This window comes from Cheilinus undulatus, linkage group 17 (genome assembly GCF_018320785.1).
Source record: "Cheilinus undulatus linkage group 17, ASM1832078v1, whole genome shotgun sequence".
Classification (NCBI taxonomy): domain Eukaryota; kingdom Metazoa; phylum Chordata; class Actinopteri; order Labriformes; family Labridae; genus Cheilinus; species Cheilinus undulatus.
Genome location: NC_054881.1, coordinates 41,574,978 through 41,592,578, shown reverse-complemented (window position 1 = coordinate 41,592,578; position 17,601 = coordinate 41,574,978). Strand labels below are relative to the sequence as shown.

The window sequence follows — 17,601 nt, the reverse complement described above, 5'->3', positions numbered from 1 at the left end:
TAAAGAGGCATCATTCAGCATCTTTACTGCAGGGCAATCAAACAAACTGCAAACACGCTGAATTTGTCAAATGCATAAAAAGTGAATCCCACCTGTCTTATAGAGACATTTCAATGACAAATATGCATTCAATCAGGAGCAAAAGTAGTCTGAAATATGAAATATCACACCCCCTTAGGGACATATGGCTGGGTTTTCTGCCTCTGTGGAAAAAAGGCAAAATCTTTACTTTAAAACTTCACATCGACAGAGGCATTGTGCTCAGTGTTTTATGTGTGGAAGTCTGCCAGCAGTGCCGTCCAGGGCAAAGAAGCTATAATGCAATAAATAAACTATCAATTAAAGAAATGCTGGTCAGCATGTGGAGCCTGCTCACATCCACAGCAGCTCCTCCTATCCACTTTAAATTGATTACACAGCAGTTCAAAAACAGTATTTGCATGCTAAAATAATGCTTCAGGTGGCCACTTCTGCAGTTATTATGTGCACACAATTGATGCAAAAACTATAAGTTTGAAGTGGTAAACCAGAGTTAGGTCATTTATTTATATGAGCTACAAAAAAGCAGGCATGTTCCTGCAAACTGTCTAATGTGCACAAATATATTTGATAGCCAAACATTGCCAAATCATGCAATTTAGGCCTTTACTCTACCCCCTGAACCCCGCTGGATCACCAAGGATCCCAAGCAATAACACATGCATTGTTTACAGTATCTCAGGATCCATCAGCCTGACCTCCATAGGAAAAATTGTAATCTGAAGCTTAACCTTTTTGCTGATCTACAGACTGATCTTAGTGTTAATATCCCTACCAGAACATTTTTAATCCAGGTGCAAAGCAAGGTGTTTATTTAGCTTTGATACAACAAATCGCATTGCCAAATCCAAGGGAATGTGACTATTTTAGGTCAAAAGGTTTGAATTCTTAATTGTGATTAATCTCAGGATTTCTCTAGTTAATCACTATTAATTGCACCTTTGCTATTGCATTCTTAAATTCCACTATTTTGCATTTAAAACTGTCATTTTGGATTTTCCCACTGTCCTAAACTAAGAATAACTGACTTCCTGTTTGGATACAGACCTGTTTTTAAAGGTAGATTGAAAACTTTAACACAAACATAACTACAGAAAAAGGAATTTGTTATGTACTGAAAAAGAAATAAGTGAACAGTTAAAAGGTATATGTTCAATAACACAAGGTTCAGGTGACTTCTGATTTGTCCACTGAGCGCGATTTTCAGTGGCAAACTTGTTTTACATCACTGTGGCTGCAGGGAGGCACTGACGTGACTTAACTTAAGGTTTTTAAAGCAAAAGTAAGGCATGCAATTAACCATAATTTATAAAAAATATTGTGTACTAACCGCAGATTGGAATTAATCATGATTAATGTTCAATGCTGTAGACTATTTATGACAAAGTTTGGATGAAAATCTTAGCAGGGTTTCAAATCAATTCTTCATTTTGCCACCAGATGTAAAAGACTTCCTGTCGGCCAATCATGATGCTCCAGTTTCTTCTTCTATTGTTTTCTTTGCGTTAGCGATTGTAATGGAAAATTGTGTCTTAACCTTGTAAGCTTGTATTTACGCAGCCTAAACCTTTGCCTTATCTTGAGAGAAATGAAAACAATGTCTGACCAGGTGTTCCCCCCTTGGGGAAATTTCGGGGGCAATCAAGTGTGGTAAACAAAAGGATCTTTGATCTGAGGGTTGGTGGCCCAGGAGGGGTTAAGCTGGGGAACAGGTTTTTAGGACAAATTTTAAAATCTGTGTGTAACCTGAATTGTAGGCATGCAAACAAGTGTTGTGAACTGGAATATGAAAGGTTCGGGGCACATTCTGCCATGGCCACTCTGTGGTCATGGTTGGTGTGTCCGCCTGCAGGTGTGAATAAAATCCAGAAAGTTTTCTCCTGCTGATGGAAGTCGTCCCTTTATGGCCCAAATAACGAAAGGAGGATGTTTGTGCTACTAAAATGGGATTAATGCACATTTTATGCACTGGAATAACACGTGTGCAAAACATGAATGGGTTTTACGGAGAGAAATGCTAGTTGTAAGAAAATTATCGTATCTGATAGGCAAGGCCTGCAGGAACTAAATGCAGATGTGTTGTATGAAGCTCTGAGATTCAATTTCTGTTGTGTTTTTTTATTTGGTCTCTCTGATCATGTAACTTTTGATACGTTTATCAGACATCCTTGCAGCACAAATATTCTGATAGTCTAGCTTGTCCTGAAAAAATAGATGCTTTTGACTTGATTGTGCTTAAAAGGGTGGAGATTCTACGGACATTTTTGCATAAAAAATACAGGCAAACCAAAAATAGCAAAAACTGGCTTGGGGTTCCAAGGGTTAAAATATGAATAAGGAGCTGGAGCAGTTGAAAAGTTTGGTACTTTTCAATAAAAGAGACTCTACTGTTTAAAACAAGTTGTTTCATAAAGTAACAAAAATCTAGACAGCCTGTGTTGACAGTGAGATCAGTGTCAAAGCGAGGAACATCTGTCGTCTTTCTAAGCTTTTCTTTGTAAAAGTGATTTTGCATTTTATTATTTCCTTATTGTGCACCAATAAAATCATCAAACATAAAGAGGTGCAAATGAATGTAATTGAAAGGAGCTACTCTGACTTCAGACTTTAAGTCTACACCAACAAAACAAGATGCAGCAATGTTCAAAGCAAGTAAAGTACTATTTTTACTCCTTAAACTCCCTAATTGGGCACCAATGCACCCAGTCCAGAGCTGTTTAAGAAAATAGAAGATTGTTTTACCTTTTCTCCGACAGAACCAGGGTTTCCAACGCCACCAGGAGGTCCTTGAGGGCCATCAGCTCCTGGGGGTCCAGAGGGACCTCTAGGACCAGGAGGACCAGGTGGACCCTACCAAGAATGTCGAACACAGTCTCGTCAGCAAACAGAAAATTGCTTTTAACATAAGAACTGAATGTGTAACGAGCACTCACCATCTGACCCACGTCTCCAGTTTCACCTTTCTCACCAGGAGGACCAGGCAGACCCTGAGGAGTGTGCACATGATTTATTTACACTGTCTCTGTGTTTGTCATGAGTAATATTCAACTTCAGTTTGCTACTTTTTATTGCAGTTCTTACCTGAAGCCCAACTGGGCCTGGAGGTCCAGGGAATCCTCTTGATCCTTCATCTCCCTTCTGACCAAACAGACCCTGCTGACCTCTGGGACCAGGCTCGCCATCAGCACCCTGCAGGAGTCACAAACAGGAGACAAAGGGGTTTGTGATACCCAAGGTTGAAGAAATCCAGGAGACAAGGCACAAATGATGCCATCAACCAATGCAAATATAAAACTTACAGCAGGACCAGGAGCTCCAACGGGTCCTTGAGGACCGGTGGGACCAGGTGGACCCTGTAGAGAGGAGGGGAAACAATTAAAAGATGATAAACATGATAATAATTTGCTTAAACTAACTTTAAACACAGATAAATATGACAAGATTTCAGGCTTCAGAATGAATTAAGTGCATATTCATGTTAATCATTTAAAGCTCCTGTGAAATACTTTTGGTTTGTGTTGACTTTGGCGCCCCCTCTGGAGGGATTAGCAACAGTCCAGAGAAAAGGAAGGAATCTGACCTAAATTTCAAGTGTTGTTGCAAAGGGTCTGAAAACTAAAGTCAATGTGATATCACAGATTTTTATTTTCAATAAATGAGCAAAAATGTATAAAATTTTGTTTTCATTTTGTCATGATGGGGCACTGAGTGTAGATTACTGAGAAATAAAATAATTTTATTGACTGCAGCATCAGGCTGCAATGTAAGAAAAAATAAAATAAACACAAGAAGCCGGTCTGAATCACATGAAAATATGGTGATGTTAAGCACATATTTATATTTACCCTGTGATCATGAATTATTTATCAAGTCATTCTTTATTACATTATGGCAATTCTCTGGTTATTAGGTGGCATTTTACCTTAACCCTAACTATCCAACTCTTATAGTAACCATCATAATGTAGTGGCAATTCTCTGGTTATTAGGTATTTAACTCTTACCGTAACTATCATAATATAGTGGCAGTTCTTTAGTTATTAGGTGGTATTCAAATCTTACCCTAACTATCCAACTCTTACTGTAACCATTATAATATAGTGGCAATTCTCTAATTATTAGGTGGTGTTTTATATAGTAATGTCTTAGAAATAAGATGATAACTTTCTATTATTTCCTGGATAACTTCCATGTCATTTTATTATTTTGCCCACAAAAGTAAAGTTAGCTCTTCCTTCATAATCCAAGAAATGTCTTTGCAAATAGAAAAACAGACTTGGATCGTGCTTTAATGTAACTTGATGCAAGGCCGTCTTTTAAATTGACATTACTTGCTACTTTGTTGGAAGGGCTCACTTTATTTATTGGGCCATATACAAAAATTACCAGGACATAATCAAGCACGTTTTATTGAAAATGATTATCTTATTCTAGGAAATTACTTGGTAAAATACCACCTAATTACTGGAAAATTGCCACAATATTATGTGGAAAGACGTGATACTTCATATATTATTACTCACAAAATACTTCCTTAGTATTGCCATATTTCTGACATATTAGTAAAATTTCAGGTTACTGCTAGATATTTGCTACCTTATCCTTGAGAAATTATTAGATAATTATACTTTTTATTTAAAAATCACTATGTTATTACATGGTAATTAGGGCCCATTAAAATAAAGTCTTAACAAAATAACATTATAGAAGTCAACAGTCCTGTTTCTGGTTGTTCTGTTTGTTTTTGAGGGTCAAACAGAGGTATCAGAAGGAGTTTCAGTCTGTTTCATAACCAGTTAAAAAAACTCCTCACAGGAGCTTTAAGACAAAGAAGAACCTTCAGCTAAATTAATAAGAACTTACATGCTCTCCTTTGTCTCCTTTGCTTCCTTTCTGTCCCGGCTCTCCAAGCTCTCCCTGTGAAACAAAGACAGACGAAATGAAAGTAAAATAAGAGGCAGATAAAATGTGACAATGAATAATAATGTAAAACAATACAATACTCCAGAGAAATATCCAAAGGCAATATTAAATCTGAACTAAGTCATATCACACCTTGACAGAGAATACTTCTATAAAGATCTGTCCATTAGTATTTCAATTACACCCTCTCTTTTCTGACAAATGAAGACAAACATAATTCACTTCTTAAGGGACGGGGGCTTTTGATGAGTCGCTGGCGCTTCTCTCCGCCAAAACAGAGCAGATAATGAGTCCCCGTCTAAGCCCGTTTTCCCTATCATTCCCCAAGTGAAGAACCTTACACCTTTTATTCCAGAGCCGGCACATGCTGGGGTGTTTGGAGAAATAATCTTAATAACTGCCAGAGGCATTTACTATTGGTTTGAGTCAGACAATGCTCTTTTGTGAGACCGTATTAGTGTCTTAAATAAAGGCCTGGGGTTCTTCCTTCCCCGTGGACGAGGCTAATAATAAGAAAGTGTGTAAACATTAGCTTGTGAGATCCCTTTTTTATCTACACAGTAAATACCCCTCTGTATTGTCTCTGTCCGCCTGCACTACAGGGACCATTGTCAGGCCTGCTAAGAACAGAAGCGCTCTTTAAAGGATGAGAGATTATCCCCTGACTATCTTTGTAGCTGATCATCTTGGAAATGTTTTCAGAGCAGATGAGGAGTTGTTCCTGCCTCACAACACTACAGGGTCACTTTCACACATTCTGTCACTGACACGAAATACCTCCCTCCTCTCTGTCGGTTCACGAGGAAGGGTACAAAGCTGAAACAAGGCAGGTTCACCTTTTAAAGATCTGTTGATCGATGCAAACTCTGTCAGACAAATTCCCCTCAGAGCGTTTAAGGTCATAAGGAGAGAGCAGGCTCAGATCTCTTCTGTGAAGTTTGGTGTCTTTGGAAGGTGATATAAGCGTGTGATGCAGAACGCTCAAAGACTTCAAGAGAGCTTTGAAGATTTTTTCTCTCTTTTGTCAAACAGGAAAATACAACTCACCTTGTCACCATCCTCTCCGGGTGGTCCAGGGGGTCCTCCGGGTCCGGGCAGACCCACAGGTCCTTGAATGCCGTCTCTACCAGCAGGTCCTTGAGGTCCTTTCTCTCCCTAAAATGTTTTCGCAGCATGAAGAAGAGGTGTCAGATATGCTGGATCTGTGAGTGCTTCACTGGTTGCATGAAAATTTCAACAGTATGATGGTCTTACCGGTCCACCTTTCTCTCCAGCAGGGCCTGGGGGTCCCTGAGGACCAGGGCGACCAGGGAGGCCTGTAGGCCCGGCTGGGCCAGCAGGACCACGCTCACCAGGGGAACCCTACGAAACCAAAGAAAATGATTAAACATTGAAATAGAATAATTATATAAAGAAAAGACATCTGTTACATAAGCAGAGAATCATGCATATTATTATTATATTATGTAATAGTCTTTAACAATGGAGGGCGGGAACTTTACTATGAAAGCATTTCCCAGTGGTGGAGAGTGAAAACAGAGTGTAAGAGTGAGAAATAACAGAGACAAACTGAGGATACGGATGCAGATAAATGTACTCACAGCAGGGCCAGGTGGGCCGTGAGGACCTTCATTCCCTTTCAGACCGTGAGCCCCCTGCAGAACAGAACAAAACAAAGCCTTCAGAAACAAACACATCTGCTGGAGAAGCACACTTCCTGCCTTACACTGGACTCGCTATCTTCAAACAGGCTCAGCATGAGGTGGAAAACCTCCTATAGTTCCTCAAAGTGGAAGCTGGGAGCAGACGAGGAGCACAGCTATTTACCCATAAAATGCTTCGAATGTCCTTCACATTACAAATGAACAGGTGTACGGCATAATTTATGCATCCTTGAGTGAAACAAAAAGCTTTTTCCGCCTTTCCTAACAAGTATGCAGGAGGAAAATAACGTGAATTGCATAACAACCAGGACACGACTTTGTCAAGTTGGAATAAAACATTAAAAATTAAAAAAAATAAACAGCCGGGAGCACACTGTTCCTGTTCTGAAGCCCACTCAGGGATCTGATATCATGTCTGATTCTTGAAGTTCACCACAGTCGATTAAATTGCCCAGAACTATTATGCAATGAGCAAGCTGTGAGAGAAATTGAATGTGTGTGATGCTATTGTGCTGAGCAGAAGGCGATTCTTACCACAGGGCCAGGCAGTCCTCTCTCTCCAGGGAAACCTCTTGGCCCGGGAGGACCGTCTTTACCTGCTGGGCCAGCGGGACCAGGGTCACCCTAACAGTCAAAGCACAACGCCATTAATCATGTGAATACAGTGTGTGTCAAATACACCTGCAACGTGCAACACAATCTCTACATTAAAATGGGAAAATGTGGTGTTGTTACAAATTTTATTATGCTAGTGTGCTGAAAACAAAACATGAAATATTAGATGGGGCACCTTTGCCCCTTCTTTTCCAGCAGCTCCTGGAAGACCCTGCTCTCCAGGTGGGCCTGGGGGTCCAGGGTGGCCTCGATCTCCCATTGGTCCGGTCTCACCTGTTGGTCCCTGCGATCGAAAAACAGAGAAAAAAGCAACAATAAAATCACACAACAGCACAGATCCAAGTCGCAGAGGAGGTGTGAAGATGAACATTGTGAACAAAATCAGCAATTCGACACAAAGAAGATGTTACAATCTCTCCAGCTCTCGCACAAACATGGCGCGGAGAAGCTGAGCATTTGCTGCGTGGGAGGCTTACTAGTCATTAAGGCCACATACAGCTCGGTTATCATCAATGCTCTCAGCTGGCATTAGCACAGCGGCTGGGAGGGAGAGTCTGTTAAATGGTTATGCATAATGGATGAAGAGGCCACTGCTAATATGAAAGAGGATAAACAACACTTAAGTCATGGCTCGTGATAAAGGTATGAGGACAAATCATTTTTGTGCTTGGAAAAACAGAATGATGAGAGTGCTCTTAATTAACAAAGACTGCAGTAATCTTTCAGTGTTTATCTGGATCTCATCATTCTTAGTGCAACTTTCAAAGCCTTTAATAAAACCTACCACTGTGCAAGTCCGCCAGGACACATTCTTTCATTTTTACATGCCATAGTGCCATTTGTGGGAGTATTTTTATTTGCTTTACATCAATATAACCCTTATCTCCCAAGTTTTAATAATATGTATTGACTTATGTCTTAACTACTACAATAAATTGCTTAAAAGTGCAATAAACCTAAAAAAATGAAAATCGTTTTTGTTTTTATTCACATAAATTTCAAAATACAGAAATTGCATAGCTGTATCCCTCAAATTTGTAAATGTAAAAAAGTTGCACAATATCCTTTGGAACCACAGGAAATTTATTTGGAGTCTGTACATAACTTGCTTTTTGAGATATAGTCAGCGCTAACCCCTTATATCTTTGATTTTTTTGGTCTGCAAACGTTCTTAAACATCTGTCTTTACCAGGTAATCAGTTACTTGGTTTCAGTAATGAATTTATTTCCATACTACCTGATTATTCTGCCCTGATAATCCTAAAAGCAGCATTACTCAACCAAAGAGCCAAACCGTTGAAAAATACCTTTGCAAGATCCACAATCTAAGTGGTGACATGTGGCAAAAACAGCTTGCAGTAGCAATAAAATTAAGTTAAAGATGGCAAAAATGGTCAAAAAGCAGCAAAAATGGGTGAAAATGGACAAAAATGGGGATAAAAAGTGAAAAAAGATGGGTGACAAGTGACAAAAAATGAGTAACAGGTGGCAAAAAATGGTGCAAAGGTGGCAAAAAAATGAGTTAAAAATGGGTAAAAAGTAGGAAAAAAGTGGTAAAACCACTTTGCTGGAATAGAGGAACACGTGGTCTCCTTTAGTAAGATTTTTGTCACGTGCGCTTTATTGTTTATTTTTACAAACCCATCGCTGCAATGAAAAGCGCTCTGAAACATGGGGAAGGTGTGAAATGTTAAAGTAACTCCCCAGATTTTATATGCAAAAAGAATGATCGATCTATCTTATCCAGTTTCAAATCTACCACCAATCAAAAATGAATATGCTAATCATAGCGCAGGCGCTACACTGGGTTCTACAGGGTTAAGTCTTAAAAATACACATTTATCTCTGCTGGATCATCTCTGGACAAAATAATAAAAGTTGTGCAGAAGAAAAGATAAGCGATCATACAGGTGTGAGCAACAATGCAAAAAGAAACTGAAAATATGACTCACTTGAGGTCCAACGACTCCTGGAGGGCCAGGTGGTCCAGTCTTGCCTTGGAAACCCTTTATATTACAGAAAAAAGGCTTAAATGTAACACAGGCAGGTCTCTGGAATGGAGATAAAGAGCTGAGTAATTGGGTTAATTAACTCACAGTCTCTCCTCTCTGTCCAGGGTGTCCAGGCAGTCCGTCTTTTCCTGAAGGTCCCTGAGAAATACACAAAATGCATCAGTTTATCGACTCTTAAAATCTTTTTACTCACATTCTCTGACTTACTCCCATCATTTTTCTCCTTTATTTGTGTTTTGCTCAGTGTGTTGACACTGAGTTTGTGTGCCAGTGTGCTGCGTAAATGTCACACATAGAACAGTCGTTCAAAATTTTCCCTTGGGAACGTTATGGACTTAGATTGATATTGACTGGAGGGAATCCCCGCTGGATCTGCTTGGGATTATGAGGGTAGTAACCCTTATGACAGAAGTATCGGGATAATACATGAGCTGTATTATTCTGTGTTCAGTTCTATGGATAGTGTTGCAATAATAAATATCGACATATTTAACCTCCTAAAACCCAGCATGCACATATGAGGTCATTGCATGTTGGCTTTCCTACAGCAAAGTAATAATTTCTGCTATTACAAATGTTGAGATTTTTGTCCAGAATGTCCCTTTTAGTGTAATTAATTTGCTTAAAATATAGGGATACATTGCTTTTTTGATATTAGGAAATTTGCTTGGAAATTAGCAAGTATTTTTATGAAAATATAGAGGAAATATGTTGGTAAATTCTGGAGAGTTTCACTGGAAGAATTTGGGTAAATTTGCTTGATTTTCTTGGGCACTTTCTTGGGAGATGGGGAGATTTATCCATAAATTTGGGGGAATGGAATTGGGAACTTGGAGGTAGAAGTTGTTTTATGAACTTTTCATGGAAATTTTAGGGAATTATTCGGATGTCTGGAGGTTTCCATCAGTTTCATGAAATTTTGAAGAATGCACTGATATTTTTTTCAGAATTTTCCATTAGATTTTAGGGTAAATGTTCTTAGATATTTGGGGGATTCACTTGAAAATAGTCATGAATTTGCATGGAATTTTTTATTGGAATGTTAAGGCTTTATTAAAAAGCTTCAATAACAGATTTGATGATTATCTAAGGGAATTTTGGGGTACTTTTCTAAAGGTTTTTTTTTGGGAGAGGTAATTTTTCTGAAAAATTCCAAGAAAAACCAGCCCAATTTTTAAACTTCTCAGACCCTCCTTATCCCCAAAAAATCAGGAAAAACTCAAAATGCTTTCCAAACAAAAGCTCAGGTCTCAGGAGGTTACAAAAATAATAATGCAAGCTCTGAACACAGCAAAAAAACAAAAGGTAAATGAGATGACATTGTACTTACAGGAGGGCCCTTTGGTCCTGGGAAACCTGTTGGTCCCTGAGGTCCTGGCAGACCCTGAAAAAACACCAAATAACTCTTGGTTAATTAACTTAAACAAGATAAGATAATACGGTGGCCCTTGAGGGTCTATTCAGAATGAGAATCTGTTTTATTGCCACTATAAAACCATGAAGAGGCTAATAAAAATATAAAGGAGCAAGGAACTAAAATAGATGGTTGTAGAAAAAATATGCTGGCAAAATAAAAATATTGATAGAATATTTATAATGCTTAAGAGTGAAGTCAAACTCCTCGCTGGGTTTGTTGCTCTCAGCCCTGTGTTCACACTGTTGGAATGGTGCCGTCTTTCAGTTTGTTAATTTTGCAATCTGAGGCTCAAACCCATTTCATTTTGTTTTCATGAGAGTCTGTTCCTCTCCATTCTTGGAAGAGAGACAAAAAAATGGTGCAAAAAAAGTCATAATAAGGGATAAAATGTGGCAAAAAATATAAGAAAAGTGGCAAAATTGATAAAGAGTGGCACACAGGATAAAACATGCAGGAAAAGTGTTTCAAAATGGGTTAAAGAAAGGCAAAGAATTGGGTTAAATAGGCAAAAAGGGTTGTGGAGTAGCACAAAGAGACAGAAATTGGCAGAAAAAGTCACGAAAAGATGTTAAAATTTGGCAAAAATTTGTAAAAGATGAAAAAAGGGGCAAAGAGTATAAAAACTGGTTATAAATGACAAAAAAATGGTGCAAAAAAAGTCATAATAAGGGATAAAAAGTGGCAAAAAATAGAAGAAAAGTGGCAAAAATTAATGAAAGAGTGAAACACGGGATAAAACATGCAGGAAAAGTTGTATAAATGGATTAGAGAATGGCAAAAATTGGGTTAAAGGAAGAAAGTATCAAAAATGGGTTAAAAGTGGCAAAAACTGGTTTTAAAGTTGCGAGAATTGTGGAAGAGAATGTAATGAAAAGGGGTTAAGAAGTAGTAAATAGAAAAAAGTGGCAAAAATGGATACAAGTGGCACAAAGGGAATAAAACGTGCAGGAAAAGGGGTTCAAAAGGGGTTCAAATCTTGCAAAAATTGGGTTTATTGAGGCAAAAAGTATCAAAAAGGGGTTAGCAGCATCAAAAACGTGTTAATATTGGTGCTAAATCACAATCGTGGAGGGCCCATTCTCTGGGATTTTCAGGGGCCCAGCCAGTTCTGTTGTCAGGCCTGTCTACTTCTGCTGATTTATACATAATAGGGATAGATCTCAGTGGTAATGACTAAAAATTTTCTGCATTTGGAAAGAAAATACTAACACTACAACAATAATATTTCAATCTGACCAAAATATTAATTTAATTGTTATGTGAAAGTCCGGCCCCCAGAGATTCCGTCAAGATTAAATCTGGTCCTTGTGCGGATGTACTTGATGAGCCCTGGTCTATAACGCTTTAAAGACATAAGAACTGGCTGGCTGCACTTGCTAATAACACTGAAGGAGCGGTGGGATGAGGGGGAAACAGGACACTAAGGGACAGTTTTGTTTTGGCCTTAAAGACCGGCGCTAAAGTGTGACATCTACTTGGCATCTATTCTAAAAGACAAAAGATAATATAATGGTACATACCCTCTCACCAGGAGGTCCGGGTGGGCCGTCATTTCCTGAGTTGCCCTAGAGAGATAAAAAATAGTGTAAATAGCGTATTTTTCTAACAACACATTGGTGTTAATGGCCGAACATTTTGCACACCTTTGGTCCAGATTTCCCTGTTGGTCCTCTTGGTCCTCTCTCTCCTCTTGGTCCCTAAAGAAAAAAGAGAAATAGATTACAATCCTCAAAAGGAGATATTTGCAATCTAAAATATGTTACAGCCCATTGCTAAATCTGTGGGAGTTTTCCTAAGCACGCTCAGACTGATCCTCTCTTTCCAGTCAGGTGCCAAAGCGACCATCTGTACATTAGCACGAGTCTGCTGAGTAAGACTTACCGTCGGTCCTCTCTGTCCGCGTGGGCCAGGCTTTCCTGCTGTTCCCTGTGGACGCGAGGAGCACACACACAATGATCAAAGGAGTGGCATCATTAAGAGGCTGTAAGAATGAATCTAATGCCAGCAGACAGTGGCATTTGCAAACAAGAGTTGTGCTATCTAGGAGCTCAGAGATCATCTTTCATGATTAATTAGGGATTACTTGTACTGACAGGAAGAGTCAATGTTTATTAGCACTCATTTCAATTTCAGAATGGGATATTTTATTAAACAATTATGCAGGATAAAATGATTTAAAAGCATTACTATGATTACAGTGGTTGCATACAAATTTAATGAGGAAAACAATCATCTCTTTTGTAAGTTTCAAGTTCAGTTTGAAACTATGGTAATGGCACTTCTATCAGCGAGCTGGGCAGCATATACTTCACGAATGTTTTGTGAAGATGAAAAGCTTTATTTGCCCTGCTCCATTCGTGGTGGAAAACCATTACTCTCACAGGCAACCTAATGGCCCATTCCTTAAACAAAGAAAATGAAACATGGCCCAAGCGCCACAAAGTGATAAACAACGCTTTTGGGTTTCAAAATGAGTTGTGTTCATAGTAATAAAGAAGAAATGCAATTGTCTCTGTGTCCTTGGTAGGAATCTTTTGTTTTAGAGCCCATGTAACTTCCTTCAGGTTGATAAATCTGGAGCCAATCTCGAGCTACACCGCTATTGATCCGACTCCTGTCTGGATGAGAGGAATAATAAGAAGACCGTCTGACATACCCGAGTTCCTTTCTCTCCGTTGGCGCCAGGGAAACCTTGGAAACCCTGAGATCCCTGTGTGCGACAAACAAGGCAATTAATCATACGGGAGGCAAACTTTAAATATTATATCCCTTGTTTATTCCCAGAGATACCACCTAGCATATTAAATGCAGCAGGGGAATTGAGTGCACCATAAATAAAAAGCTGTGTTTTACTGTTGTGGTGTCAGGAGCCGAGGCCCGACACCAAACTGCATATTCAAATCCCCGGCTCTTTGATCAGGGAGCTTCAAGCATGTCCTGCTGTCAGACCACAGCTTTGTATCAAGACGGGCTAAAGGGTGAGCCATCAATAAACTGCGCCGAGAGTCAGCCTTCACATGCAGATGTCTTAATTTTTCATTCTCTTTGAATAACAAGCATATCTGAAGTGACAACCCTGGCCAACACACAAAGCTTCCCTTATCAATAGAGTCAGAAATTACTCCATGGTCAGTCAAAGAGCTTATAAAGATAGCTGGCGTCAAAGATACAGTTTAGCATTAAAATTAGAATCCACTTTTTGGCAAAGTATGGGTGCACAGTCCTGGGATTTAAGTTTTTAATTACACTCATGTACAGCCACAACACAAAGAAAGATATTCTAGTCATTTAAATTCAAATCTGCTGTTTTCAAGCCTATGGATGTAAAAAAAAAATATGCACAAGTCCATGCATGTGTGTGCAGTTACCTTTGGTCCTTGTCTTCCTGGATATCCTGGCAATCCAGGAACACCAAGTTTACCCTGTGGATGACAACAGATTGAAGTGTTAGGATGATGTGTGAGCATGTAGAGAAAATATATAAGACACCGAGAAAATTTATGTGTGTGCATGTACGTAAGTATTTGAGTTTGCACATATATTCTATGCATCTTTTATTTATTCAAGACAATGCCTACTGTGTAAATAAAACCTGGGGATTAACCCAATGCATGATAAAAGACATCTGAAAGCAGGGATTGCCAGAGAAGCCATGTAAAATGTACCAGGACTCTTATTGAATTGTGTTTAAAAAATGAGCATATTTTAGTTTGTATATGAGGTAATACTGCCGATCAACACTAGGTGGTATTGTGACAAAGGAAGATGCTGATCTGTAAAGGTGATCAAGCCAGAACCAATATTTATTGTGGGAGTTGCTATTGGAGTACTACAGTAGGTGGCACGACAGTAAACTATAAAATTTACATTTAAAAGTGAATAAGAGGTTTCATATCAGAGCTTGGCCAACTTCCTGTGAAAATGGCGAGGAACTGAAATGCTTGCCATCAGCAGTGAGGCTTTCTGTAATAACACATGTCTGTCTTGTGGACAGTTATTAAGGAATTCAGTAGAAAAATCTGAGTTTGACAGTTTCAGCACAGTGAGAGGAATGAACAAATGACCCATTTGCGTCACCTCCTGTTGCCAGTAGAGGGCGCTATGATGAGATTGTTTCATGTGGGCATGTTCAGTGTGATACTGTTGTCTTGCCAAAAAGAGCAGAAGAACACAGAATAATTTATGCAAAAGTTACAAAAGGTTAGTCATTTAGCACTGTCAAGAATGCCTTATTTTGAAATTGAAGAGAAGCTGGTGGACTTCCTGCTGGGATTTGGGAAGGGGTCCTAGAGGCTTTTTTGTAGGTCTGGTGATAATCCATATGCAGACCAAAAATCATAAGCCTAGGTTGAATGGTGTGCAGGGGCTGAATGCTAAAATTTGTTTTGGAGGAAAAAAATAAAAATTCAAAGGAGGAAATGTTATATTGGCAGAAGGCAGAAGGGGGCGCTGTGACAAAGAGATGCATAAACAAATTCAGGGTGAAAGCATGATCATCCCTGCAAATTTTGGTGAAGATTGGCATTAGTGCCGTGAAGTTATATGAAACCAAAATAATTGGCACACTACAAAAACCACTGAAAAAAGCTTTTCAAAATTTGGACACTGTTCACAGCTTCACCCTATGGTGAAATCTCACAGTTCGCACAACTTTAGATGTCCATCTTGTCGAGAGTAAGCACAAAAAATTTGGAAACAATCTGATTAAGTCTGTCAAAGGAAATCCTTCAGATGTGACACCAGTGATGCAGCCCAAAAACGGCCAAAATTTGACCTTTAGCTGTTTGTAGTGCATTTCCTGTACATTTTAGAGGATAGTCCCAAAAGACTTTTTTCCCATCTAGACGTGATACATATCTGTATGCATTTTCATACACTTGCCCAGTCCCCTATCTCATGTTTGGGGCCCCACAGTGGCTTGTAGGACTTGCAGGATACGACCAGAATACAAAAATGTCCATGTATCTGGCTCACATGTTGCCACATTTAACTGCTGTTAAGACATAAACTAAGCGGACAGTACTTACTGTATATTCTGTTTAACTCCACCAAGTGTGAGTACACACCAGGTAAACACAGCAGAGTTTATTAGAAGCAGCTTGTTGTTTGAATGTAAAATGCTGGGTGCTGTGCTGTGCATCTAATTCAATATGAAAATGACTCAGCTGTTATCTCAGTTGTGATCTAGATACAGATCAGCTTCTACATCTATAATGCAGCGTTACCGCAATGATGCTAATATATGTATATTAGGAGAAGGCTTTAGGGATCACGCACACATGCACTGTGCCACAATTTTTCACCCAACTTCAGCTAATGACTCAAAAATCCCATTGTGCACAGTCTCAGTGTTACTCAACATCTGCTGAATCAATTTTAAAGCTTTAATGAAAGACCATTAAGAGGCTGCATCGGCTAGAAGAGGATGCTTTTTTCCCACAGAAACTGTTGAAGTGTTGTTAGTCACAGCTCACCCAGCGCTCAATCTAACAATAGGGAGAGAATGTAAAGACCTGAATCCATTTAACGCTTCCAGCTGGTTCAAGGGCAGCAACAATGAAAAATCGGTTGCTGTGAAGAAGAGAGCGATCAGAAAACTATTTTCCTTATTTGGTCCTGCTGAGCAATGATCCCTGATCAATCACTAACAACTTGTTTTTTTAATCTGTGCTTTGAGCACGTGCAGAAAATGAGGGCAGAGGACCCAGCATGAGTGAGACATCGGTGTTCAGATTGTTGGAGATTAACTCGAACAAAAGAAAAAACTTACCTTCTCACCGGTCGGGCCAAGAGGACCAGCATCTCCTGGGAGACCTGAGCGACCCTTTGGTCCCTCTGGGCCGTCTTCTCCTCTGGGTCCAGCTGGTCCAAGCTCACCCTGGAATGAACAAACAGCATAGCAACATATTAGACTAGATTTACTGACAATGTAGAGAAAACAGGGCCTGCTGCTTGTCAGTCAGTGTGGGCGTAGCATTTGCAAAACCCAGTGACATGGACGCAGGAACAGGAGTGTGAAAACAGCTCTACTAGGCCTTAATTGTTGAGAAAATAAAGACATTTTTTAAAGTTTTGTTTGTTGTGCATTAAGGAGCAAACAGGAGAATGACTTGTGGGCGTTTGTGACTGTTTTCTAGGAGGATTAAAGCCTCGTCTGCCATCAGCTTTGTTGGATCAGCATCGCCAAAACCACCACTGTAGCGCATCATAATGACTCTTCAGAAACCAGCAGATGACATCACTGAGACTACGTCCATGCTTTATACCAGTGGTTTTCAAGCGTTTTTCGCCCAAGGCACAGGTTTAGCCAAAATCTCAAGGCACACCATATTTAAAATGATACAAAATAGACTTTTTAAATATTGTTACAGTCAAGGTGGCCTATAAGGGGATAAAGGGGAGCGCTTTCTGGGGCCCAGACAACTGGGGGATCATGGAGATGGCAAAGGTGGGCAAAAGGTTGCTAAACAAAGTCAGAAATGGGCGAAAATTGGTAAAAAAGTGGCCAACCAATGGGTTGAAATTGGCCAAAACTTGTTTAGAGTGTCAAAATAGTGGCAAAAATGGGTTATAATTAGCTTAAAAGGATTAACTGTGTAAAAAGGTGGTAAAATGGGATAAAAGTGATAAGAAAAAAGGGCAAAAGTGGGCAACATAGTACCAAAAAGTGGCTAAATAGATCACAAGTGGCAGAAAAGTGGCAAAAAGGGTTAAAGTTACTACAAGGTGGTAAAAGGGGGTTAAAAGTGATGGGAGAAAATGGCAAAAAATGGCCAAACAATAGCAAAATTGTGCAAAAAGTGGCAAAGAGGTAACAAAAACGGGTTAAATGTGGCAAATAGTTTCAAAAAAGGTAGCAAAAATGGGTTAAATGTGGCAAATAGTTCCAAAAAAGGTAGCAAAAATGGGTCAAATGTGGCAAATAGTTCCAA

At 39.4% G+C, this 17,601-nt stretch overlaps 1 protein-coding gene across 2 annotated transcripts in view; it reads right to left on the bottom strand.

The window, feature by feature from the left end:
• col5a1 (procollagen, type V, alpha 1) overlaps positions 1-17,601 on the bottom strand; it is a 164,141-nt gene that overhangs the window by 19,679 nt on the left and 126,861 nt on the right. For both annotated transcript variants that reach the window (XM_041811099.1, XM_041811100.1), the window contains exons 30-48: positions 16,440-16,547; positions 14,038-14,091; positions 13,326-13,379; positions 12,551-12,595; positions 12,313-12,366; positions 12,190-12,234; positions 10,583-10,636; positions 9,337-9,390; positions 9,193-9,246; positions 7,416-7,523; positions 7,160-7,249; positions 6,563-6,616; positions 6,216-6,323; positions 6,009-6,116; positions 4,902-4,955; positions 3,339-3,392; positions 3,121-3,228; positions 2,973-3,026; positions 2,782-2,889 (exon numbers count right to left, since the gene is read on the bottom strand). In XM_041811099.1, coding sequence (XP_041667033.1) covers positions 2,782-2,889; positions 2,973-3,026; positions 3,121-3,228; positions 3,339-3,392; positions 4,902-4,955; positions 6,009-6,116; positions 6,216-6,323; positions 6,563-6,616; positions 7,160-7,249; positions 7,416-7,523; positions 9,193-9,246; positions 9,337-9,390; positions 10,583-10,636; positions 12,190-12,234; positions 12,313-12,366; positions 12,551-12,595; positions 13,326-13,379; positions 14,038-14,091; positions 16,440-16,547 — 1,368 coding nt within the window. The remainder of the gene's footprint in view (positions 1-2,781; positions 2,890-2,972; positions 3,027-3,120; positions 3,229-3,338; positions 3,393-4,901; positions 4,956-6,008; positions 6,117-6,215; positions 6,324-6,562; positions 6,617-7,159; positions 7,250-7,415; positions 7,524-9,192; positions 9,247-9,336; positions 9,391-10,582; positions 10,637-12,189; positions 12,235-12,312; positions 12,367-12,550; positions 12,596-13,325; positions 13,380-14,037; positions 14,092-16,439; positions 16,548-17,601) is intronic.